Genomic DNA, 24022 nt, shown 5'->3' with positions numbered 1-24022 from the left:
TGTTTTTTGAGTAGGATAGTGGAAGAACTCATCCACCAATTAAAAACTAAGAGAAGGTTTATTAGGGTCATAAACTCATAATCACTTGTTTTTTGGTGGACATATATATATAATCTCAAACAGCAGTATAACATTCAAGTCGTAGGCAATATCAAAAGCTTCAAATGATGTTTTATATACATTATCCCTTCTATTAATACAAATTGATGCGATTCCCTTCAACTTCTCTCTCTTCACATCACACAACATTTAGCTGGTCCCTTTGGGTCAGCCCTAGCTTCCTCAGTACCTGGAGAAGCAAGATATTGATTAGAAGCCTGATGGTCATAAACAAACACACAGGCATGTCAAACTAGGTTACAAAAATTACCTTCCGGGGGTTGAGCTAACTTGCGGTTATGGGAAGTCATCATTTCCTTTTTCAGCTTAATCAGAATGTCCTCCATTGTGTATTCTCGCCTCCAGTTAGCGAGCATAGGGAAGAGACTCGGTTCAACCTGAATCATACATTTAGGATACAAGTTGTTAAATACATATAACACCAAGAATGAAGTCAGAGAGCTTACCACTCCAGTTTCGGGGTTGACACAAGCCATGTTAATCCGGGTCTGGAACCTCACAGTAGGTGGACTTTCAGGGTATTCCTTGCCACAGAAGAGCTTCAGCTGGAATATTTTCCCTTCGTATGCAGTCTGATATCCATTCATCACCACAAAAAAAACACCATCAATCTTCTCAAAAGCAAAAACCCAAAAGCAGAAAGCATGAAATTTTCTTTATTGTGCTAACTAAGCACTCAACTCAATATTGGTAAAGACAAGTAGCATAACAACATTTGTAGTAAAGATTTATGGATCATTTCCACTAAAAGCCCCATGAGCAACTACTTACGTTAGCGCACAGAGATACTACTCAAAACATAGTGACCAAAGGTAAAAAGAAAAGACTCTTAAGCACCCAAATTGGGATCAACATCATCAAAAACACAAAAACAGAAACCAAACAATGTCTTTCTTCTACTTTAGTCCACGCTAATCAATAGTGGTCATGAAAATGTAGCTAAAGAGCATTTGGAGTAAAACCACCTCAGATGATGTAACCAAAACTTACCCATCATTTCGAGTAAAAAGCTAATTACTTTAGGCCACAGAGATATTACCCAAAACATAAAAACAACAACTAGAAGAAGACTCTTAACCATCCTCTCCCAAAAAAGTGTTAAAAATTGCATCTTTAATCAACCAAACGCATAAAGAGAGAGAAAAGCCATCAACTTTGAATCTTAAACAATCAAACACGGAGAGGAGAAGATGGAATAATACATTATGAGGGCCGAGGATGGTGCCAGTCCAGGATTGCATATAGATATCATCAGCATCGTCCATCCCATAGCTTACGGTACCATCTCCGATACCTTTCTCGCCTCTCTCAAGCTCCTCCAACAATCTAAAGTTCCTTGGCACTACACACACAATAAAAATTCAAACGCAGATTCATCGATCAGATTCTTAGATCCGATCGCATTTTGTGTAGATCGTGTGAATACGGAAACCCTAGATCCGGAAAATCAATTGACGAGAGCGATTAATGGAATTGAAGGGGGCTTACCGACGACTTTAGCTTCCTCGGAGCTCATGGCCTGGATCGTGGACGAGTCTCAGGTGAAATGATAAGGTTAGGTGAGAGAGAGAGAGAGAGAGAGAGATCAACGATATCTAAAGAGAGAGATCAGAAGGAGAGATAAGATGGATAGAGAGAGAGAGAGACTGTTCACCATAAGGATGTGTAGAAGAAAAATGATGAAGATGCTCTTTTATCATTTCAATGATTAATGTGGGAATATCCAATATTTAACTAATTTTGTGTTACCTATTTTTGAAATTTTTAAGAAAATGATTCCAAAAAGCAGATCAGTTTACTATTGTAGACAAATATTTTCACGATTTCTAAATATTCTATTACAATTATTTAATTTTTGTTAGTTGAGATTCTTTCATGTACTCCATTATTTACCAAATATTTATATGACAAATTATTATGTAATGTGTAGTTGCAAATTTGCAATTGTTAATACATCCTGGTATATTTCAAACTATTAGTCCAATTTACAAACTATGGCCTCATTTCAATTTTGATTTTTGACTATAACAAAATTAACCTTTACTAGACATTAACTTAACTTTTTTTGTCTTGCCACTCATTGGTTGGCCCTGTTACATCTTTACTTTAATTAAAGCCTGAGGAGACATTTAACTAGAAGGAAATAAACAAAAGATTCTAAAAAAATACATATCATATGATAATCAAAAAAAAAACTAGCCAAAAGCTGGAGAAAATGGGTTTTATTCTCCAGTGTAATTAACACTTTTAATACTTAACTACTGCTTGCACATATTTAATCCTCAAGTAAATGTTGACCATAAAGTACTGTAGTTGGGTATTAAAAATGTTAATTACAAATACTTAGGAAACTAAAAATCCTTCCCCCCCCCAAAGCCGGTGAAGTAAAAAAAAAATTATTAGAACTAAAGCCCACAAGGCCCAACTTATCATTGAATTCTTTCGCGCAATAGAAACTGTTCATGCTCATCTGGTACCATTGGGTCTAAAGCACTCCATAAGGCCCATTAAAAGCCCAAACACAAAACCCTAGCCCGTCGTCTCCTATATAAAAACCTTATCTCTTAACTCCTCCGAAGAAGCTTTGAAGATCTAATAAAAAAAATGGCGACGGCGTTGAAGAAGAACAGGAAGAAGAGAGGCCACGTCAGCGCGGGGCACGGGCGTATCGGGAAGCACCGCAAGCACCCCGGAGGTCGCGGAAACGCGGGAGGAATGCACCACCACCGGATCCTCTTCGACAAGTACCATCCGGGATACTTCGGGAAAGTAGGGATGAGGTACTTCCACAAGCTCCGCAACAAGTTCTACTGCCCCATCGTCAACCTCGACAGGCTCTGGTCGCTGGTTCCGGAGGACGTGAAGGCCAAGGCGGGGAAGGATGGTAAGGTGCCGATGATCGACGTGACGCAGCACGGGTTCTTTAAAGTGTTGGGGAAAGGGCATTTGCCTGAGGGCAAGCCGTTTGTGGTGAAGGCGAAGCTTATTTCGAAGACTGCTGAGAAGAAGATTAAGGAGGCTGGTGGTGCTGTTGTGCTCACTGCCTAGGTTATAGGTTGAGTTTTCGTTTTAATTATTGTCTTTATCTGTTTTTGATATCGTTGTTGAACTCAAAGTTTGTTGCTTTATTGATTTTTGGAATGAGAGATATTTTGATCGATATCATTGGATTATATTTGGTGTTATTGTTATTGGTGTTTTCGAATGTTTGATTGAGTTGTTCATTCGATTCATCAAGTTCTTGCGGATCATTGAATTGGACTTTTCCTTCATCATTTGCATTTATCGTTGCTATTCATTCATAAAAATATTTTCATAAGTTTCATCAGATGCCGTAAGCGTGTCGGTCTTTGGGTAAATCTGAAGCTCAAATATTTCGTAATGTTATAACAAAGTTTAATAACTTTGTTTTTGTGAGAGATTGTATTGGTTTTGTAGTTCATATCATCTGCATTTTCAATTACGCATCGACATGGACTAGCACAACAATGACCATTTCCTTTTAGAGCGATTTGCATAGAAAATAAGAAAAGATTAAGTAATTTGCAAGAATGGAAAAACAGTGAAAATAGGAGAGAGAAAAAGGTTAAAATGACATATTTAGCCCTATGAATTTCTGAAGAGAAACAACGATTTTTTTTTTTTTAAATCAATTTCATCAATGGAGAGAGAGAAGGAGACGACATAGAAATAAAAAAGCAAGCTTTGATTAACAGGTTAACAGACATCCAATTAGAAGATTCATTTGTGGCTCTGATTCATGCTAAGAGATAAAAGCTGTGATTCATGGTTGAACGACAATGAACGGAAAATAGAGATCTAGCGCAGCGGCGGCGCACCACCAGAAACAGCTCTCCGATAATCTTCTTGACATGTCTTCCTCCCATGGCAGATGGCTCTCATCCACTGGTCTCCCAGACTCCCACACTTTCAGCCATCCCCCAATGTAAAGTTTTGAACTTTCTACATTTTGTAATACGATGTATTAGTCCATGAGGTTTCTAGATCTCTTAGGACAGTCTCGATCTGGTGTTTTGATTGATCAGCCACGTTTTGTGTGTTTACTTATTCAACTTTTGAACCTAATGGTGTGATTTATTACACACAGGATTACGGATACTATGCCAGTGGTAGTCAACGCGGTGGTCTTGTTCAGAAAAAAAATCAGAATGCTCAGAGAGGGTTTAATGGAGGAAATGAGATAGCTAGATACGTATGGTATCAAATGTTTCTTTCAAAAGTGAATATTTTAATCAGTTGTTGTATCTTATTGAAGATTCAGTCTGTAGAGTACAATGTTAGCTAGCTTCTTTCTGGGTTTACTTTCATAGCTTCTGTTGCAGGCTTATGGTGTTGTTTGGTGACATGTCAAGAAGAGAAAGTCGCTATGTACTTGACATACTTTTCTATTAGCGTAGCTCTCTTCCTGTATTTTTATTTGGTATTTTTCCTTAGTTGTGTTTTTGTGAATATCTTACAATCATATAGCTGTCAAAAATATTAGTGTTAAATTAGTTTAGCCGGCTAACAAATATGTTTATAGTTTATTAAATTAGTTTAGACGGCAACAAATATGTTTCAAGCTATTAAACTTAAACTAATTTAGCTGGCTAAATTAAACTTAAACTTAAACTAATTTAGCTGGCTAACAAATATATGTTTTTGTACTTATTTTCTTTGATTTTATTTTGACTTTATTTTAGCCGGCTAATAAATATTAAATCATATAGTTAATACGTAAATTAGTACGGTTAAAATGTAATTTTTATATTTTTATAAATTAGCATGGTTATATTCCAATTTATCCGTATATTTTGCATATTAACTAATGTTTTGAGTTAAAACTACCAGCTATTGCAGTTGATGATAGTTATGTTAATTAGTAAATGAATAATATTTAAAATATAGCTATGTATGATTGAACCAGTGACTAACCGATTTATATAAAATGTCTGAAGTATAGATTGTTGGATGTAAATAGAATGGTTATGTTTTAATTTGTTCAGCTAACAAACCAGTTTTCCAATTATTTTGAATGGTTGTTGGTTATTTAAATTAGTGGTGGACTAACATATATAATTATCCGGTCATTGTTATTGTTAGTTGAATTTTTCAATCAATAGTCGGTTGTTATTATAGATTTAGACCCAAAAATTAGTATCATATCCAATAAGCTAAATAATGCATATTAAGTATCCGGATATTATTATTGTTACTTGTACATTTCGGAGAATAGCCGGTTATCATTATAGCAAAAATACAAGTGAAATTTATTAACCGGTTATTTCACATAATTACATCACTACAAAAAACTTGTTATTTTACAAAATTTCATCATTAAACTCTAAACACACCAAATTTTACATTAAATTCGAACACATAAAAGTGAATTTCTTGGAGATTCCATACTTTTTGCATATATTTTCTATAATAATCCAACCACGAACTGTTGTTCTAATCACATGGTCAGGTTCAGTACCAGCCCCATCAATATATGGTTCACTATTCTGCAACAAAACAAAATCTTCACACATCGAGTAATTCCTAAAAATAAGTAAGCTCATGATAAGGTATCCAGGCTAAAAATAGTTGAAAATAAACATGAAAAGAGGGATGAAGCATATAAGCAAAACGACATCTGGTAAATCTAAAGTAAAATTACGATCTCTAACTGCAACACTTTTCCCTAAATCTATCGATTCTCCCACATAAATCATCACCCGGGATAAAGACCATACCCTGAGATCTATCTCTCTTCCGTTCAATCCCGCCGTAGACGACGGCGCTTGGCTATCACCGATATGGTTTCGTCTTCAATCCTCGACCGGTTCAGATTCTGTTAGCTAGTTTTCGCGACGGTGATTTCACAGGACCATTCGCTTAGAGTGTAAGTGGAAGAAGAGATGTTACGGAGACATCTTCATGCGATAATGACTCAGCACTTGAAAGTTGAAACTCCTCGAACTCAGATTTCCATTTAACATCACTGGCTTCTCTCTTCGATCTGTTTTGAGAGAGAGAAAACAAATGATAAAACAATTGAAAAATGAAAATACTAAAAAATGGAAAAATAAATTAATAGGCTTTGTGCATAGGGGACAGGGGCAGCAGTGGTATTATAAAAATTGAACAGTGAAAATTCCATTTTGGCAAATATAGCTGTTATGTTTGTATAGGGAGTGCAATTACTCTTCCTTTTATCTATTTAATACTCCCTCGTTTCACTTTTTTTTTTTTTGAACAACTAGTCTTTCGTTTCACACATATTAAGAAAACACATTAAAATATCATAATAAATATATTATTTTCTATAATTTTTAATTTTTAATAATTTTTAACCAATAATAATTCAATAAGTTTAATTAATTTTTCTGAAACTTAACATTTTTTCATAGAAAACACAAAAAAAATACATTTTTTTGGAACAAATTTTTTTTATAAAAAGTCAATCATTGAAGAAAGAAGGGAGTAATTTCTTATCCTTGGCTCCCCAGTTTCCTTATTCTAGCTTCTGCCTAAGTGCCTATGATGCCTAAATATACAATAAATCTTTGTTCCCAAATCCTTCAGACTTGGCAGTTGGCACTTATAAATCATCGAGGGAAGAACACTGGCTTGGACAATCATTCCTGTCTATTTTTTCCATATCCCATGTAATCTTTGATGTTGATGCAATCTAGTAAAACACAACCTTCACCCATGCAACTATCCCTTTCCACCACAGTTTTTTTTGACACGCTTACATGTCGCATATAACACAAATTTGCTTCATCGTATCATTTAGTTATTTTTCTTACAGTGTCTTAGATTGTTATGAATAATTTGCAGCCGCATTAAACCCAAATGCCACAATGATTGGCCATCCCAATATGTTTATGCTGTAACCAAACCGTTAATTCTCTTATTATCCGAAATCTTGAAACCTTCATAGGGACTTAGAGCTCACCAGATTGAAAGAGCCGCCACAGAGACTTGAGGATTCTTGTGGTAACCCGCAAACAGAACTGCTCTGCTTCACCGGACACTTTACCGGCGACAGAATCCTGACCAGTTGCTTTCCATTGCCCAATTGTGTTCTTCTGCTCTGTTTGCTTCTTTGCTCATGTTACTTGCTTCATACAACAAAGACTACCCTCTTTTCCGCTGTTGGACTTTTTAATATTGATAAGGTTTTAGTATGTAATGTTTGGGATAATCACATTTTTTTTTTATTGAAGTAGTTTGCAAGCTTGATTCCTATCCATGAGATCTTATCAGTTTGCAACTGGAAATAGAAGAGACATAGAGAGACTTTATAGAAAGAGAAGAGGTGCTACAGAGATTTAGAGTGTAGCAGAACACAATAGGTTGTTCCATCATCATAACAAGAAGAAGAAGAAGAAGAAGAAGAAATAAGTAATCACATTCTGGAATAACCAAAGCCATTATCATACTGAGCCATGAACTCGTCGTTGAACTTCTTGAAACTATCCATGATCTCCGGCATCTCTTCTTCCGCAGGCAAGATCGTTGTCCTCAGATGGAACACACTGTCACCAAAAAAAAACCGTGTTAGAACATCAAAAGAGCAAGAACCGAATTCTTTAGTTGTTGTTGTTTTACCCTTCTTTCTGTCCAAATCCAGAGCCAGGCACTGTGGAGATTCCTGTTGCTTCTAAGAGCTTGAGACAGTAGAAAACGTCTGGCACTTTTCCTGCTTGCTTCGCAGCTTGGAGAGCTCCCGGTGGTAACCGTATTTGAGGAAACGAATACATTGCACCTAACATATATACACCCACACAAGAATCAAACAACACCACCAACAAGTAATGTCATGCTTCATTTATTATTTTCTTACCTTCTGTGAAGTTGCAGACAACGTTCTTGCAGCTGTTGAATCCATCAGTCATGATCTTTGCTCTTCTTCTCAAAGATTCAAGAATCCCCTTGCTAGAAAAATGTACATAATGATTCAATCCAGGGATAATGATGATCACAAGTGCTTAATTGGATTTATGTATAATACCTTTCACGGGCGAACTGGTCATATGAGATGTCTCCAGGCTTTGGAGGACTAACCATCAAACCCATCTGCACCATTCATATCAACTCTCAGAACATATCAATCTCTACAAAACCAATCCACATAACGTTTGAGGCTTTTTTAACTTACAAAGATCTGTGCAGACACATTAGGGCTGAGAGCGATAGATGCAACCTTGTATATCTCTTCAACAACCTGCAAACCCAAGAAACCATATCATGCTCATGTTATATTCCGACACATAACAAAAGTAACTTGAGAGTCAAAGACAAACCCTGGGAGGGATGTTGGTCATTTCAAAGTATCCACCTCTCTGTCCACACTCGCCCCAATAACCTTTAGAGACAGTGTGAAAAGACACAAGCTGGACTCCCTTGCTGAACGGCGAGCCCATATCCATCAAAACCTTTTTTGCCCCAAAGAATGTTACAAATGTTAGATAAAAATCATGCACAAGTTTCAGTAACATGAAAGCAAAGGTAGAAGCTGACCTTCTTGGAGCTGATAAAGGGACGCTCATCCTGGTATATGTTCTGCTGATAAACCTCATCTCCCAGAAGAACCAGTTTCTCGTTGTAACAGAACTTCAATATCTCTTTTAAGTTAGCTTCGCTTAGACACTGACCAGTTGGGTTCCCAGGGTTAATGATCACCATTGCCCTTACCTGTGTATACACCAATTTCAAGAAGAGTTTGTAAACATATGCTTCTAGGCTAACTGCAAGAGAACGAAAGAGTGCTTACCGAGATCCCTTGAGAACGAGCCTGAGCAACGGACTGTCTAAGGTTGTTGACATCAAGCCCCCAGTTCTCAGACTCATCGAGATAGTAAGGAACAAGAGAACCACCTAAGAGTGATATGGTAGCTGAGTAGAGTGGATACTGTGGAACCGGAACTAGAATCTGCAAAACGGTAAATAGATGAAGTCCCAGGAGTAAAATCATAGCAGATACTTAAAAGACTTCTTGGGACAGAGCATTACCCCATCTCCCTCACCGCGTATAACACAGTTCAAGATTTGCATCACACCTTTGCTAGCTCCATCAGTGAGAAATATGAGTTCTGGGTCACTGTGTGGAAAACAAACGGTTACAACAAACATATCTCAACTACAACAAACGGTTGCTAGCTCTAAGCAATCATCACCTTGGATAGCCATCACGACGTTGAATGAACTCAGCAACCTCTTTCCTGACTCCAGGAAGGCCTCTTGAGTCACTGTAAGCACCTGATGAACACACACACAGAGACAAAAGTAAATAACTTTCTGACAACTGGCTAAGTAATGAGTAGTTTGGTGAACATAATAATAATAATAATACCTAAACCGCCAGAAGTCAAGGAGAGATAATGCTTAGCTCTGGCAATAGCATCAGCTGGAAATAGCATTCCAACATTGGGGTCATCTAGTAGAAACGGAGCTTGACAGAGCGCAACCACCTGCACCAATTGGTTTGTTATTTATAATATCTAGTCTGAAGGACAGATTGAAGTATATACTATATATACCTGGCGAGGAAAAGTGAGAGGCTTCTGTCCTAAAGCATGAGGGTTCCCAACGTTTGTGAAAATGATCTGTTTATATGTAATACTCAAACCCAAATTAGTCAGAGTCCTAAAAGAGAAGTAAAGATCACATGACTCTGTGTAAACTCTAAAGGCAGAAGAAAGTAGTGAAATTACCTTTTTGCCTTCCTTCTGAAGCTCAGAAGCACGGAGATAGAGCTCACCTCTTACAGCATACTGACACTTCTTCACGTTTTCATTCAGAAGATCGTACTCTAAAGCCATTTCTCCTCCTCACACACTTTCAAAGCAACCTCTCTCTCCAACCTTATCCAAACAAAACAAAAAGAGAGGTTCTTTTTGTGAGAATCCTTCAGCAATTCGAACCAGAACTGATTCGTAATCGTACAGAGAAAGGCGAGGCCTTTTCAAATGGGTATTGAAAAAGAAGAAGAAAATGATCGAAAGGAAACCACATACCTTCAAAGACTCGATCTTGTGAGAGCCAAAGCAAGGAGAGTGGGTGAGAGCACTATTGTATTAAAGAAACTCGATAAAAAGTGTGCGACTTTTAAAACCAACAAAAAAGCTTAATAAAAAATAATTGTGTAGCAGATTACAAATGTGTGTCTGACATAGTTTTGGATCACTCCCCCCCTCAATCCAATCTTGTTAACGAAGGAAGCAGGAGAGCCACTGAAATGGACGGCCACGATTTATCAGATTAAAAAGTCGTTAAATTGACATGAGTCGTTATATTGGTAGAGAAATAAAAATGTGGCGGAGATCACAGATGTAGAGATTGTAAGTTTTGTCATGTATCTTCTTCTTCTTCAGACAAGTTCTACTTTCGGTTTTCACTACCAATAGGGTAGAGCCACGTCTCCTTCATTTTTGTGTGTTATCCAGTCTCTTGACTCCTCAATACACTCAAAGGCTTTAAGCTTGTTTGTGATTAATTCAGGGTTTTGAGTGGTAATGTGGTACAACTTATAACCATTAAGCGCCACAGTACATATAATAATGATCTCTACTGCCATTTTATAATGTTTTGGTGTCACCAATCAGATCTATAATCAAACTAGAATTTATAAGTGATCAGATAAACCTCAGAGTATGTGCGTGAGTTAGCTGTCTCATCTTTTGCCTAACATCTCTTTGTAATTCATCTCTACACTTGCCTCTTTTACACCTTCACATCGCATTTTCAATTCTATTCAACTTCTCATAACTCATACTACAACAAGTATTAATTTATATGTACCATTGTCATGATGTACCATTGTCATGACTGGACACAACTTCTCAGACTGAATACAAACAGAATTGGCAGGGCACATGCTTAGTGCAAATCAAGCAACCTGCTGAGGGTGCAAAAGGAAACAACAAACCAACTTACGAACGCAAGGTTATGATCAAAACAGGCTGATACACCAACGAGGAGTTGGCCTAGTGAATAAAATTCTTAAATTATTTAGTATGTGTCTAAAAAATTATATTGAGGTATTTCCTATCCAAAAAAAGTTAATTTAAAATGGTTTACACCTCGCTCTAGAAAAATGTACGAACCGAGAACTTCATAGTCATTGCAGTAAGGTATAGTAATCTGCAGGAGGCATGGAAAGGTTCTGTTGTAACAAGCACATTTGTCTATGAAACATGATGATGGAACAGCTATTTTATATTATAAGCCATTAACATCAAACGTGAGCTTTAAGTTTTCTGTTGTAACTTGTGTAACAAACAAAGCTATTATACACAACGTATTAACTAACTTCTACTTGCAAGAATAACCCTCTCTACCCCTCTTGAAGAAACCCTAGCCTCCATCATCGTCCGCTCCGGCTCGGCGGCGTTTTTGCCGGTGCCGGAGGCCCTCTCTCCCTTCCTTCCTCTTTTTTTTTTCTTTGCTCTCCTATACACCTCTTTCTCCCCTTCCGATATGCTCTCTACTCTGTCTTCGCTGGAATCCTAACGCCGGAATCTGCTCGCGAGGATTCAAGGCCTCCAGTGACCGACGGATATGGAGTAGAGGCGAGGTAGTTGGAGCACTGGGTGTTGAAAGAGTCGGCGTTTAGGATCGACGGCTCGCCAGATCTATTTTCCCTTCAGATCCACGGCGGTGCTTTCACGACGGCGGCGCGTGACTCGCTCAGGAGCCTCCTCCACCTAGGACCTTTCGTTTTCTAAAGCGATGAGGGATTTTCGTAGGAGTGGACTTCGGTTAGAGAGCTTTGTGCTCTGATGGGGAATTTATGTTTCCCTCGACCCTTGTTCGGGATGGTCTCCGTTGGTCATGCCTATGGAGACGCGTGCAGGAGCGTTTGGTCGGCGTGTGTTGACAGCGTACCCCTGAGGACGGCGCGTGCAGTTCAAGCGACTGAAGTTGGGGTCTGAGTCGTCTATGGCTCGATCCTGTTCTGAAGATTGATTCACCATCTCTGGTTTCCTCCGGTCACGGTATCATCATTTTACTCCTTGCTATAAAACCACGGTGTTGGCAAACCAGCAGGAGAGAGCTTCCTTTTCCCAGTGCGTTTTTCAAGCCATATTCACCTTAGGGTGTTTTGGAAGACATGAGCTTTAGTTGCCGGTTCTCGGCGATAACATATGGCAAGCTCTTACATCTCAGGAGTTGTCAACCGGAGGTGTAGAGTATGACAACCCATATGGTGAAGTCCCAACATCCCAGCGCCGGTTTTGGCCCTTGCGCTAACTGGTGGTTGAGCTTTACACTTTTTGTCTTGTGGACCCTGCTGAAATGATGATACGGCTGTCGCCAAGGTCCGAATTTTGATCCGCAGTTCTCTTTTGTGCCTCAAGTTCAGAGACAGGGATCTCCTTTGGATGAGTGTTCAGTCGGGACAATGCACTCCGGTGTTGTTGCTTATGGGCCATGGTTTTCACTCTAATTTTGCGGAGCCCAAAAGCTTGTAGCTAAGAGAATGTCTTGAATGACAACCAGATGCCACAGGTTGATGTCCTATCTCTCGAAACTATTGGCAACGAACTCCGGATCCTTTGCAAGATGCAAAGTCTAAGCTCTTAGGACTCTGATTGCCTTGTCTAAGAAGTTGCGCCAGTTTGGTGTTGATGCAGTTGGTCTTGCGCTCCACTCAAATCCCACGGTACCAACAGCTCCGGGCTTCAATATGAGTTTCTCTGATAGGATACTTGGAGATCTAAGATAGCTTAGGGCCAGCTTTGCATTCTTGTTTATAGTGGTAGAATTAGTGTGGTGTAAGGGACGGTTCATTTCGAGTCGTGGAATGAACTCGTTCTCGTTTGTGGTCAAAGAGTACAACAATGTATGATTGGGTAGCGTAGGATCCATCGATGTGTTCCTAGGTGGTACTAGATCGCTTTGTTGTCTTTGTGGTTGAAATCTATTTAGGTCAAAATCATTGTAAACTCTATATTGGTTAATGAAAGTTGAAGTTGAGCCAAAAAAAAAAAAAAAAAAAAAAAAAAAACAAAGCTATTATACACATTTTGTTCATCACACTTTTGCCCATCTCCCTATTCTTCTTTGTCTCCTCCTAGCTTCCTCTGAGCTTTGTTCGGCATTGTCTGAGGGCTCTGCCTGAACACATGTTTCCTGCACCTCTCAAATATATCATCGTATATCAAATCAAACTCCACACCTGCTCTCTCTCGGTTCAAAATAAACATAATATGATCCGCCTCCACAATCTTGTAGTACCTGAAAATACACATTCAAGAAAACTCTTTAATAATCATTAAATCTTCAAGAGACTATTATCATCAAACAGAACTAACCAAATCCCTGGCTGTAGCGGGAGACAATCTGAGTCACTACGAACAACGAGATTAGAATGTTCAACAGGAATCCGTGGATGAGTCATAGATACAGTGTTCAACGCTCCATCATTGTCCTGCCAATCTTCATCTATGTAGCCCTTATAAGGCAGAGGGATGCCACGAGGGTAACGCCACTGACTCATCTGCAAGACCCTAATGGAAAGCAAAGGATGTATACCCATCACTCCCCCAAGAGGTGGTTTTCTTGTACGCTTAGTCGCGTAGCTGAAGTAGAACGTGTTTGGGAAAGTCTTGAGATTAGCATTGAGTTTCATTGTTTCTTGGATGGAGAGGTCAGGCAAGATCCAGTCTCCTGATGATGATGCAAATGGGCCTGCGTTTCCGAGAAGGCAGTCCACGAGGCCGCGTAGGCCTGTCTTCTTCCAGGACATGTTGAAATGGTCGAACCCGAAGTTGTAATAGGATTTGAGCCAGGAGATGTCTAGCCAGTCGTAGATGATGGATCCGAATCTACAAATCTGGAGTAGACATATGGGTTTGAGGGACTTGCCATCCTCTGGCCTGAAATTTGTTATATACATTTTGAGTTATAACACTCCATGACTCCAAGGACTCTTATCTAAGAGATGACAAGAAGGTAGAGAGTGGCCTGGGCGTTTTTACCCTGAACCAATGACCGAACCTTGGCTCGAACGGAGAAAGCCAAAATCCGGTCCGAACAGTTACAAGAAGTGTTCGAACAGGACATAAGAGCTATGCACTTTCTGGTTTGGGTATAAGACGAACACAACCGAAATCCAAACTAGGATCCAAAAGTATCAAAAATTAGTTAAATGTATTAGGTGTTATTGGTTTTATAAATTGAAATCAACTCCATTAGATTTAAAACATATCAGATTTTAATTATTATTTTTTGTTGATTTTAAGGTAATTTAGATATTTTAGAGTATTTTAAAGATTTTTGTAGTTTTGAATAGTTAAATATTTTGAGTGTTTTTGGTCAATTTGATTTAGTTTTTTTTTTGTAGATTTTTAATGCTTTCATACGTTGGTTATAATCCTATCTAAATCGAATCCGGAAGAAATTGAATCCAACCCGAAAATTACTAAAACCTGAATGAAACTTATGAGCATAATACTGAAAATCTAAAAATCCGCATCAACCAAACTGAGACCGAACAACCATGCCTAGAAGAGAGCAAGCTCACTGAATTCCATCGAGGTAGGTTCTAGTACTCCCATTTAATGCTCCTGATAAGGATGTTAAACTCAACACCCAGTTCTCATTTGTGTTCTCATGACCATCAAACATCTGAAAACAACAAAAACACAGGCAAATCAATTTCAAACAACACAGCCAAATAGTATTTATTGTGTTAAATCTACCTCGTCAGCGAGCATTTGCTGCAACACACGAACAACTTGAGCACCAGCAGAGTGGCCAACAAAGTGAATAGGATGATCTTCATCCCATTCTTGATACTCCCCTGAAGTACAGATTCATCAGCACAAAGAGTGAAAACTAAAAGCTACTCAGAAAAAGAAAAAAAAACAAAGACTAAAACCTTTGTCATAAAAACGACCAAACTGAGAATGCCCGCAAGCTTTGCTATGATCTTCACCGTAATCAACTCGTCCACCTTTCAAGTAATAAAACAACTCTCTCGCCCTATTAAAAAAACGTCTCAGTAACACTTCACTCTTAGACTATATATCATAGCAAATGGAACTTTCTTATGTCACCTATCGTGTACACTCGTTAAAGAACCCAAATCAGGAACCAATACTCTCTCATCCTTCTTCTCAGCTCCAGCAAAGTATGATAAACCACCTAACCTCTGCAAAATTACAAAACCCCAATTAACACACCATTTGCATGACAAAGAGAGGAGGTAAAAAATGTTAACACTTACTCCTTTGCCAAAACCGAAAATGCCATGGACTAAAACAATGGGAGTCAAGTCATTGACTTGTGTTGTTGTATTCCCTTGTTTAACTTCAACAATGGGCTTGGGCTTGAAGATTGACTCAAGAAATGTCTGAGTGAGATCTCCGGCGATGGCTGAGCTGAAGAGGTAAAGCCCGAATAGAATATGAACGACGGAGCTAACTAAAAGCTCTGCTAGTTGAAGAGCTGACGTAAGCAACAATGGAATCATCTTTTCTTAAAAAGGTTCGATCTTTCGTCTCTTTTGACAATACCCACTTATAAAAATCTTATTGTTTTTTTCCTTGTTCTTCGGATATTCCTAGAAAGTTTTTGGTTCTGTTATTTTCAAATAGTGTGAAAAGGAAAAGGGAATGTGTCAAGAGAAGTGGCTACATGTTGACAGTGAAACAAGATGACAAAAAAAGCCGAATGAATGTATGTATGAAGTAAGAGAAGTTTTCTACTTCTTCTTCTCGTTTGCTTTCTAGAAGTGTGTGGAGAAACGAGCTCTCTGTGTGTTTATTTTTCTCTGACTAATGAAAGACTCACACTTCATTCTCTTCTCTGGGAGAGACGCGTCTGAGAGTCAAGAAAAGCTCCAAAAAAGAATAACGGAATGTGTTTCGCGCTCTTTCTCTGTGGATGCCACGTGTGTATTCTGGTAATAGAGTGGGTCCCGGTGATATATGGACTGAATAATAATAACATTTGTTGCTGTTTTTTCTTGAAATTTCGACAAAAAGAAAATTGTTGAAATTTCAAATATCTTGACATGATACAATCAAAGTTTATTCCATTATTAACTTTGATTTTATCGTAACTTGTTAGCAAAGATATAATTTAATGAATTTGAACTAAAGACTAAACATCCAAAAAGATTGATAAGCCCGCTTGTTAGAGAGGAAAAAAATTGCATGCAAATACTACTACGGGAACGAACGAGAGCTATGCGTAAAATTCACGTTCATGTTAATGTAACAATTCACACTTGATAACATTAATCAATCGGTACATTTCTTTTGAAACACATATTTTTTTTTAAAAAATCTCCGGATCTTTGTCCCGAGCCCTCAATCCCCAAAAAATCTCATCTACGTATGCTGAAAAGTGTAAACACACAATTTACTTCTTTTTTTTGTTTTCTTTATGGGCATTTCGAGTTTTTACCAGGTCCTCCATAATAAAAATAGTTACCCCAAACCCGGTTTACTCCCCCTCTTATGTCATAACAATTAGGATGATCCGCAAGAACTCTAAGATTAGATATCGGTATAAGTGTATTGTCCCAATCTACCACCTCAAGATTCCTAAAGTACGATGCTTTTCCAAAACCTTCACCGGCAAAATGGCCACTTCCCATCTGAGTCGAAGTATGTGAACCATCAGGTTGTGTGTTCACGATCTCCCCACCGAATTGGACCATGTTCCCATGCTCCATCAGGTGTGTGAACAAAGATACGGGCCAATACCCGACTAGTGTACCCGACCCGAATTGGAGCCACCAGTGTCCGTGTTTTGGGTCCTACACATTGTGTTTTTTGACGAAGTTGCGTTAATAGGATAGTTCTATGTACGCATGTAAAAGTTGCGTTAATAGGATAGCTACATGGATACTCCCATGTGCATGGTTTTTATCAAAAATAATAGTATGATATGAGGGAGACATTCGAAATTAACGCCAAGATAAATTGAGTTTACAAACCCTGCCAAATGGGGGGTTTTTTTTTGAACAAATCCAAATGGGTTTATAATATAGATTAAGAAATAAAATGAGATATTGTATTAATATTCTACATTAAGTGATTATTATAAAGGAAAGTAATCTCAAACTTTAGGATGAAATAAAATAGTTTAGATATGTTGAAGAGGACAATTACCTTCCATATCAATAGACTTATATCGAATTGTCCACCTTTATATGACGAAACCGGAGAAATAGCAGCTCCGATCGCAATTCGATTGTTGGTCTGAATGAAACCGGAACACAATAAGTTATAGCATCCTGTTGCCTGGTACGCATCCGACTGCAAAAACATAGAGATGTCCATAACAGTTTAGTATATTGTTGAAAGAAAAAGAAAAAAAAGGAGTTTTTGATTTACAGTTTTGAAGTTGGATGAAAGTATATGCATACCGTCCAATATGTGAAGAATCTTGGATTAGTGTCTCCGTACAGCTCCGGGCTAACCTGTCCGACATAATCAATATGCTAAAAATTTAGATAGTTTTGTGAAAGTAAATAAGATAAATAATAAAGAAAATTAAATAATTATTGACAAATAGGGGAGATAAATGGCACGTGCCTGCCAACCAGCTTCGATGGTATTAAGATCGTCGGCGAAAGAACCGGCGATGACCCAAATCTGAGATAGACTAAACTCGTATTTGCTGCTTACATGTGGCGTCCACACGTTTACATTCGCTTTTGCTCCGTAGTATTTACTTCCCGATACGTATCCCACCGCATGCTACACATATTATAAAAGCTTATACTAATTTGTATTGGAATATACTAATATAATCCTTTTCTTTTCTTTCTCGAACAAAAAACAGTAATCTCCGACAAGTAACATTCTGTTAGTGGCATTGCAAAGATTTGCGAGAAAGGTGATTTTTGGTATTATTATGTACCTATTTCTTTTAAGAGATTAATAAATAAAAAGTAATAAGCTCTGACTTCTTGCTAAAGTTAAGCTAGTAATGAGTACCTCGTGGCCGTTACTACTCGAGTCCCTTCTCACGCGCCTTATTTTGCGACCAAATTTACGGACAGAACTTGCTCTTAACATGTCTTGCTCCGTTGTTCTTCTGATCGGAATCGTACCTTCTGGACAAAACTCACCGGTTAAACTCCAAAGCTGAAAATCTTCATGGGATTCATTTTCTTGGCTCTGCCCTTTGGGCATCTCTGGTGGATCCTAAACATGTTTGCATATAATTTAGAGGCTTTGAGATTAAAATAATTATGATAAGTACAAGAAATGTGAGCTATAACCATTGGTCTTTGTCCTTGTAACAAGGGATGATCAAAAGCTGGCTGGTGATGAGATGGAACACAATCTATTATATCTCCATCTGAGCTCTGAAATAATCACAAGAACAGTAACTTAGTCAGAAGTTTTCTTAATGGTGAAAACATTACATTCGCTTATGTTCATCATAAAAAAAATATTACATACGCTTATGACATATTTTGAGGAGAAACAAAGTGTATTAGAAGCTTAAAAGATGTATATCAAACACTGACTTTTTCAATGTTAGAAATTAAACAATTAACTACCGAAATGTATCAAAATTAATATGTCAAGAATTGTTAGCAAATTCTTTATTTTTTTGAAAAAAAATCCTTAAAAATCACGTAATGTCTCTGTAAACGAACACACGTCTCTGAACTTAGTTTACACATAAAAAAGAAAGAAGATAGTTTGGATTTTACCTGAATGGTCTTAATGGCGGGTTTATTGATCTTTTGGAGGTGTTCTCTGATGAGTTTCAGCTTCTGTATCTCATGTTGAGGCCGGAAAGTCACACTTTCGTTTGTGGCGTTATGTAGAGAAGCAGAGGAGGAGAAGGAAGAAGAGAGGAGGCAGAGTAAGATGATGAAAGTGAAGATCAAATAAGAAGACATTGTAATGGCTGAGGAATCTCCTCGTTTTCACTGTAGTGACTTTTTTTGAAGGGTATGAAAAACGCTATTTGTGTGTGGTGTTTGGTGAAGGCCAAACATTTATTGCAAGCTTATTGTTGTTGTTCGTCTTCTTCATGTCACTGACACATCTTTCCAACAAACCCCATTAAAGACATAATGACTTCTCTCAGGAAAACTCAGAGCCCCCAAAATCCAAGACTTAATGAATCAACTCACTCCCCCAAAATAAATGTGATATGGAGTATACGAAGCTTAAATTAGTTAAGTTTTTGGGGCATGTGGGCTTACACATAAGGTGGTATAAATACTGGCCACTGGGTAGTGATGTTATCATGGAATGATGTTTGTTTACTTTTTATTAGGGTTTGTGAGGAATTTTACATACTAAAGGGTTCAATGTTATTTAAAGAAAGAAAGATTTTGATGTAGCTTTATCGATATGTGAAAGCTGTATTTTAGAGTAAAGCGAGGAAAGATTTGTAAACTTGGATTTGGTTTGAAAGATGAAAATTGATGTTTTTAAGATAGAAACTGAAAACTTTAAATCTTGATGTTCTCAAAGATTTTTGCTTTCTTTATTGTTATTCTGATATTCTCTCTAGCCCAGATATACCTCTTCTACCACATTTTTTGAATACTCAGCAAATAAACATTAATTTATTTCAATCCACCGTGTCAAAAAAGAAACTAACCTCTCCTTTGGTTTCCAATTTGTCAAATAAATTTTGGTACGTATTAGTTGTTGTTTGATTTCTCGTGAATATACCAAAGGTGTACATTGTCCTTTCCTAAATATTTAACAATTTGGCTAATTGTTATATATATATATATATATATATATATAATTTCTCATAAGTCTTAAGCATTTTGCAATAATGATTTCCAAAAGAAGTAGACAAGCATGTTCTTTATATATATATATATATATATATGCATTGAGTACTTAGGTTCCAACATCCAAACTCCAAGAGCACGTTCTTTAAATAATATTGAAACCCGATATTTTCTTTTGAAGATTTATGGTTTGATTTTCTTAAACTTATCCACACTAATTTGCTAATTAACATTTTGAACTTTGGCAGGGCCACATGTAGAGGGTTCGGCAGCACCGTTAAACCAAGGAAGATGGTGTTTCACAGATGGGTCCTGGAAGGAGGATAGCGGTTTCTCTGGTCAGGAGTGGTTTAGTACTTTAGAAGGTTTTGAGGGTTTGATGGGAGCAAGGAATGTTAGGGCTAGTCTATCTCCTCTACATGCGGAGATGGAAGCATTACTTTGGGCAATGGAGTGTATGAGGAACTTACGACAATTTCAGGTTACATTTGCAACGGATTGTTCTCAATTGGTGAAGATGGTTTCGGAACCAGAAGAATGGCCAGCTTTTGCAAGTTATTTAGATGATATTAAAGTACTGAAAGAGAGTTTTTCCCGCTCAGAGATTGTCCATGTGCCAAGAACGCAAAATACAAAGGCGGATAGCCTAGCACGTAGTGTTAGGAAGCAGCCGTCTTTCGTCGTTCACATGGATCGACATCTCCCAGTTTGGTTCACAGAGTCTGTATGAGTCTGTTTATGCTGATGACAAAAAAAAAAAAAAAAAAAAACATTTTGAACTTTGATTTAGGCCAAATGCCAGTATATTCAATATATAACAAAAACGTAGCTACATATACATATGAGTTTGGTTCGTATGGTATATACAGACTACTTGAGAAATTGTACCATAGCAAGATACATCGTAGACATTTCAAATATCATATTTGGGTTCCGGTTCTCCTCTATGAAAATTGATATCATATCGTTTACTTTATATTGCCACTGAAAAATAAACAAAACAGTCAAGTGGTTGGTTATCGTGTTGGTGAAAACCGTAGACAAAATTTTACTTCTTACATTTCTATTCACCTTATAACTACATAGCTTGGTTGAGAAGAATAGTCTATAAGAAAGCAAGTAGAAAGAAACTCGAGAGTGTCTTTGTTAGAATGATATTGTCCAGTCTTTTAAAATCAAGGGAATGATTGAGAGCCAAAAGCATGTAAACATGTCATGTTTGCCTTTGGGTTATTAACATTCATTTCCATCATTAAGAAAAACATGATTGACTGCTTTAGATGTGTTAACGCAATGCAACACCTTTACTAATATCACATCCATCCGCACAAAATAAAAATAAAAGCGTTTCATATAAGAGATAGTAATTCAGATGCCAATAGTTTAGATTTTGATGCAATGCATCAACTAAAGTAAAATGCTAAACAATAGTTTTATGTGCGTCTCTAGCTATAATAAATTTTAAAGCATGAGCATTAAGTTGGTGCACGTACACTACTTTCCTCTCTAATTTCTTATTTTCTTAAAATTATCATTTCTTATTTGGTTTCGTTTCAGCCACAAAAAGTTGACCAAACCTCACGAATAACTTCAAAACAATCGGACTCCCTTTGAGGAGAGAGAAGGAAAAATAGGCCAAGATAATTAAAGATGAAAATTAAAGCTAACAAAAGGAGAATGGGAACAGTTTGATGTAAGAGCAATGATAGTGTCTCTAAAGCAGCCTCGAGCTCAACCTTTTTCAATTTTACCTCGACCGATACCAGTTAATTGAGATCATTAACGAGTATGATGTAAACTATTTGAAACAAAGTACGATTCGGCGTTGGAGTTATTATGAGAATATGATATGATGAGTCATTATTTACAAACGCGGCGTGAAGGATAGACGTTTACTGATCGGACCATGCATGATCTTCGCTAAGGGTGCATCATCATGGATTTTCATTGTGAGCTGTCCATTGATTTTTACCATAAAAAATATTATAGATACAATGCTGCATGTTCAAATTTAGAAAAAGGGAATAATATATTAAGACTAGACAATGAACATGTGATAGGCTGATCGCTTTAAGAGCTTTTCTTAACGTGTTACAAGATGGGGAAATAAATCTGTGTTAGGTAATTTCATATAGATGGAGGTGTCTTCCACATTTCTATAGATCGGCTTTAATCTAGGATACTTCGATTATTATAAAATATACTAAGACAAAGATAGTATATATGAACTCTCAGAAACTGTCACTCACAGCCACAGGTCTAGCAAAAGGCCCCTAAAGTCTAAATTAAACTACATAGAGAGATAGTGACAAATTATGTCAATGGAGACAAGGACGCAATCAAGGTGATCAAGTTTCCTTATTTAGAAATACGGCGACCAAAACACCAAGCAGTGGTCAAGATGGACCAATTCAGCCACTTTATCTTCCACGCCTAAAAAGAGAAGTCCATCATGTTGTAGTAAAAGGTCTCAAACAGAAGCACAGCAAAAAAAAGAAAGAAGAGGACTTTCCTTTGTGGAGACCTCAATTTATCGACAACTTTCCATATGCATTTGAATCTCTACTTGCTCGTACGTGACTCATACGACTTAATAAAAAGATACTTATAAGATTATTTCCTAATTGTAACTAGCTAGGCAAATGAAATTTTACTAAAAAAAAGTTAACTACAATTTTCGTAAAACTTGAAACATCATAAAAATGAAAAAGTTTCACTTGCATGTTTAAGTCGGTAATGAAATATGATCTCCTTCCTCCAAAAAAACCCCTAGAAACTTGATAAAACATGTACTATGGCTGTTGTTATATATGGTTTTTCCCCTCTCCAAATTCCAATTTTTGTTTAGAGCTATAAACTCTAATAAAAGGAGATCAAGGAGAAACAGATCATCAGTATTTTAACTAATATAACATTACAAATAAAAACATTTAGGACTGAAACAAAAGTTGACATGTTTGAATTAGAAACCGATATCCAAACAATTTCCACCTACATACACACAAGATCTTCCTCTTTCCACAATTTTCTTTTTAAATCCGAAATTAGTCCAAATTAAAAACATATAAATATATACTCCATAAAAGCAATGTATATATTATTTTTTCCTCTCTGAAACCACAATTTTCGTTGGTAAATCATAGCTTAATTAAAAAGGGTAGAAAGAGCCAAACAATTATCAGCCATCTTGTACAAAACCCCTGCGGATTTATAAATGGCGTTATTCCCCGGAGTTCCCTTCATTGTCTCGCTGCAAGTATCGTAGTCCGTTAACGCAGCACTAAGGTTAATGTTAAGGCTAAAACGATCGCCTTCCTTAATGTTCTTAAGGGCCTTGTCCAAATTGTCAAACGCGCTATTGAAGTTGGACAAACAAGTCGAAACACCTCCGTCAAGTACTTTCAGCTCTTTCTTGGCGATATCTCTGGCTTGCCTCGTCCTCTTCATTAGCTCTGCTATGGCCACATCCGTAGCTGCGTTCACATTCCTTTGACCCTTAATGGTGCCTCTGCACAATGCAGGAAAATCCGTCACCGTGCAAGGGTCGTCGAGAAAGAGGCTAAATGCTGCCGCGCTTCTGCATGAGGCGGCGAGGAGGACGAAGATCATCCCGAGGATGGTGATATGGGTAGCGGTTGACATTGTGTGTGTAATATATAAAAGGAAACGTGTATATATTGTGTTTGTGATTGAGCACAAGGTGGTGGATTAGGTTTTTTTAAGGAAGAGGAAGGAGGTGATTTTATAAATGGGCATGCAAAAATATGTTATATATAGTGTTTTTTTTTTAACAAATGATTTGAGTGAATATCCAGCGGTGAATTAGACCGGAACATATCTATTTTGGTATGTTTGTTAGTTAGGCAAGTAAGTGGTTATTGTTTTGTTGTTCTATTTAGAGGAAAAATCATGATTTGTTTGAACATATATGGATCTTTCTGTGCAACAGATTTGAGTTTTAAGTTGCATGTACTTATATCAGCATATATACCTAACGATTAACGAATTATTGAATATATAAAGAATGATTTGGTTTGGAACAAAGTGGTAATTGATAAGATAAGAGGTGGATCTTTCTGGAAATCACACTGGTAACAAACAAAGAATGAATGACTAATGGAGGAGAGTAGGGTTTGGGCTAGTGTGATTCGTTGTGGTGATTAACTTTCGTGTGTG

General features: G+C 37.4%; 6 protein-coding genes across 6 annotated transcripts; 1 reads left to right on the top strand and 5 right to left on the bottom strand.

Annotated features, from left to right (window-relative positions):
• Positions 1–39: 39 nt before the first annotated feature.
• Positions 40–1843, bottom strand: LOC106434190 (ubiquitin-conjugating enzyme E2 variant 1A). The gene is made up of 5 exons (XM_013875027.3): positions 1609–1843; positions 1323–1462; positions 567–692; positions 371–497; positions 40–289 (listed from the first exon to the last, which is right to left on the bottom strand). The coding sequence occupies exons 1-5, from the start codon at positions 1634–1636 to the stop codon at positions 234–236; spliced, it is 477 nt and encodes a 158-aa protein (XP_013730481.2). The 5' UTR covers positions 1637–1843; the 3' UTR covers positions 40–233.
• Positions 1844–2687: 844 nt separating this feature from the next.
• LOC106434189 (60S ribosomal protein L27a-2-like) lies at positions 2688–3280 on the top strand. The gene has a single exon (XM_013875026.3). It carries the CDS (start codon positions 2725–2727, stop codon positions 3166–3168), a length of 444 nt encoding a protein of 147 aa, XP_013730480.2. The 5' UTR covers positions 2688–2724; the 3' UTR covers positions 3169–3280.
• A 4111-nt stretch (positions 3281–7391) lies between these two features.
• LOC106434229 (glutamate--glyoxylate aminotransferase 1) lies at positions 7392–10408 on the bottom strand. The gene is made up of 14 exons (XM_013875066.3): positions 10131–10408; positions 9828–9977; positions 9654–9719; positions 9467–9584; positions 9291–9372; positions 9127–9214; positions 8888–9046; positions 8635–8808; positions 8418–8549; positions 8273–8338; positions 8126–8190; positions 7958–8049; positions 7723–7879; positions 7392–7649 (listed from the first exon to the last, which is right to left on the bottom strand). Exons 2-14 carry the CDS (start codon positions 9933–9935, stop codon positions 7520–7522), a joined length of 1437 nt encoding a protein of 478 aa, XP_013730520.1. The 5' UTR covers positions 9936–9977; positions 10131–10408; the 3' UTR covers positions 7392–7519.
• Positions 10409–12497: 2089 nt separating this feature from the next.
• On the bottom strand, positions 12498–15921 carry LOC106434217 (lipase-like). Its single transcript, XM_048738036.1, has 7 exons — positions 15347–15921; positions 15177–15271; positions 14999–15102; positions 14820–14920; positions 14642–14745; positions 13431–13994; positions 12498–13353 (listed from the first exon to the last, which is right to left on the bottom strand). Exons 1-7 carry the CDS (start codon positions 15590–15592, stop codon positions 13170–13172), a joined length of 1398 nt encoding a protein of 465 aa, XP_048593993.1. The 5' UTR covers positions 15593–15921; the 3' UTR covers positions 12498–13169.
• Positions 15922–16309: 388 nt separating this feature from the next.
• Positions 16310–19270, bottom strand: LOC106434214. The gene is made up of 7 exons (XM_013875048.3): positions 18800–19270; positions 18359–18445; positions 18072–18281; positions 17667–17831; positions 17498–17551; positions 17241–17387; positions 16310–16885 (listed from the first exon to the last, which is right to left on the bottom strand). The coding sequence occupies exons 1-7, from the start codon at positions 18989–18991 to the stop codon at positions 16508–16510; spliced, it is 1233 nt and encodes a 410-aa protein (XP_013730502.2). The 5' UTR covers positions 18992–19270; the 3' UTR covers positions 16310–16507.
• A 379-nt stretch (positions 19271–19649) lies between these two features.
• Positions 19650–23979, bottom strand: LOC106434222 (pectinesterase inhibitor 12-like). Its single transcript, XM_048738038.1, has one exon. It carries the CDS (start codon positions 23486–23488, stop codon positions 22991–22993), a length of 498 nt encoding a protein of 165 aa, XP_048593995.1. The 5' UTR covers positions 23489–23979; the 3' UTR covers positions 19650–22990.
• Between the last annotated feature and the right edge of the window lie 43 nt (positions 23980–24022).

This window comes from Brassica napus, chromosome A8, assembly GCF_020379485.1.
Source record: "Brassica napus cultivar Da-Ae chromosome A8, Da-Ae, whole genome shotgun sequence".
NCBI classification, from domain to species: Eukaryota; Viridiplantae; Streptophyta; class Magnoliopsida; order Brassicales; family Brassicaceae; genus Brassica; species Brassica napus.
The sequence above is the reverse complement of the archived record's forward strand: the minus strand, read 5'-3'. Positions and strand labels throughout refer to the sequence as shown.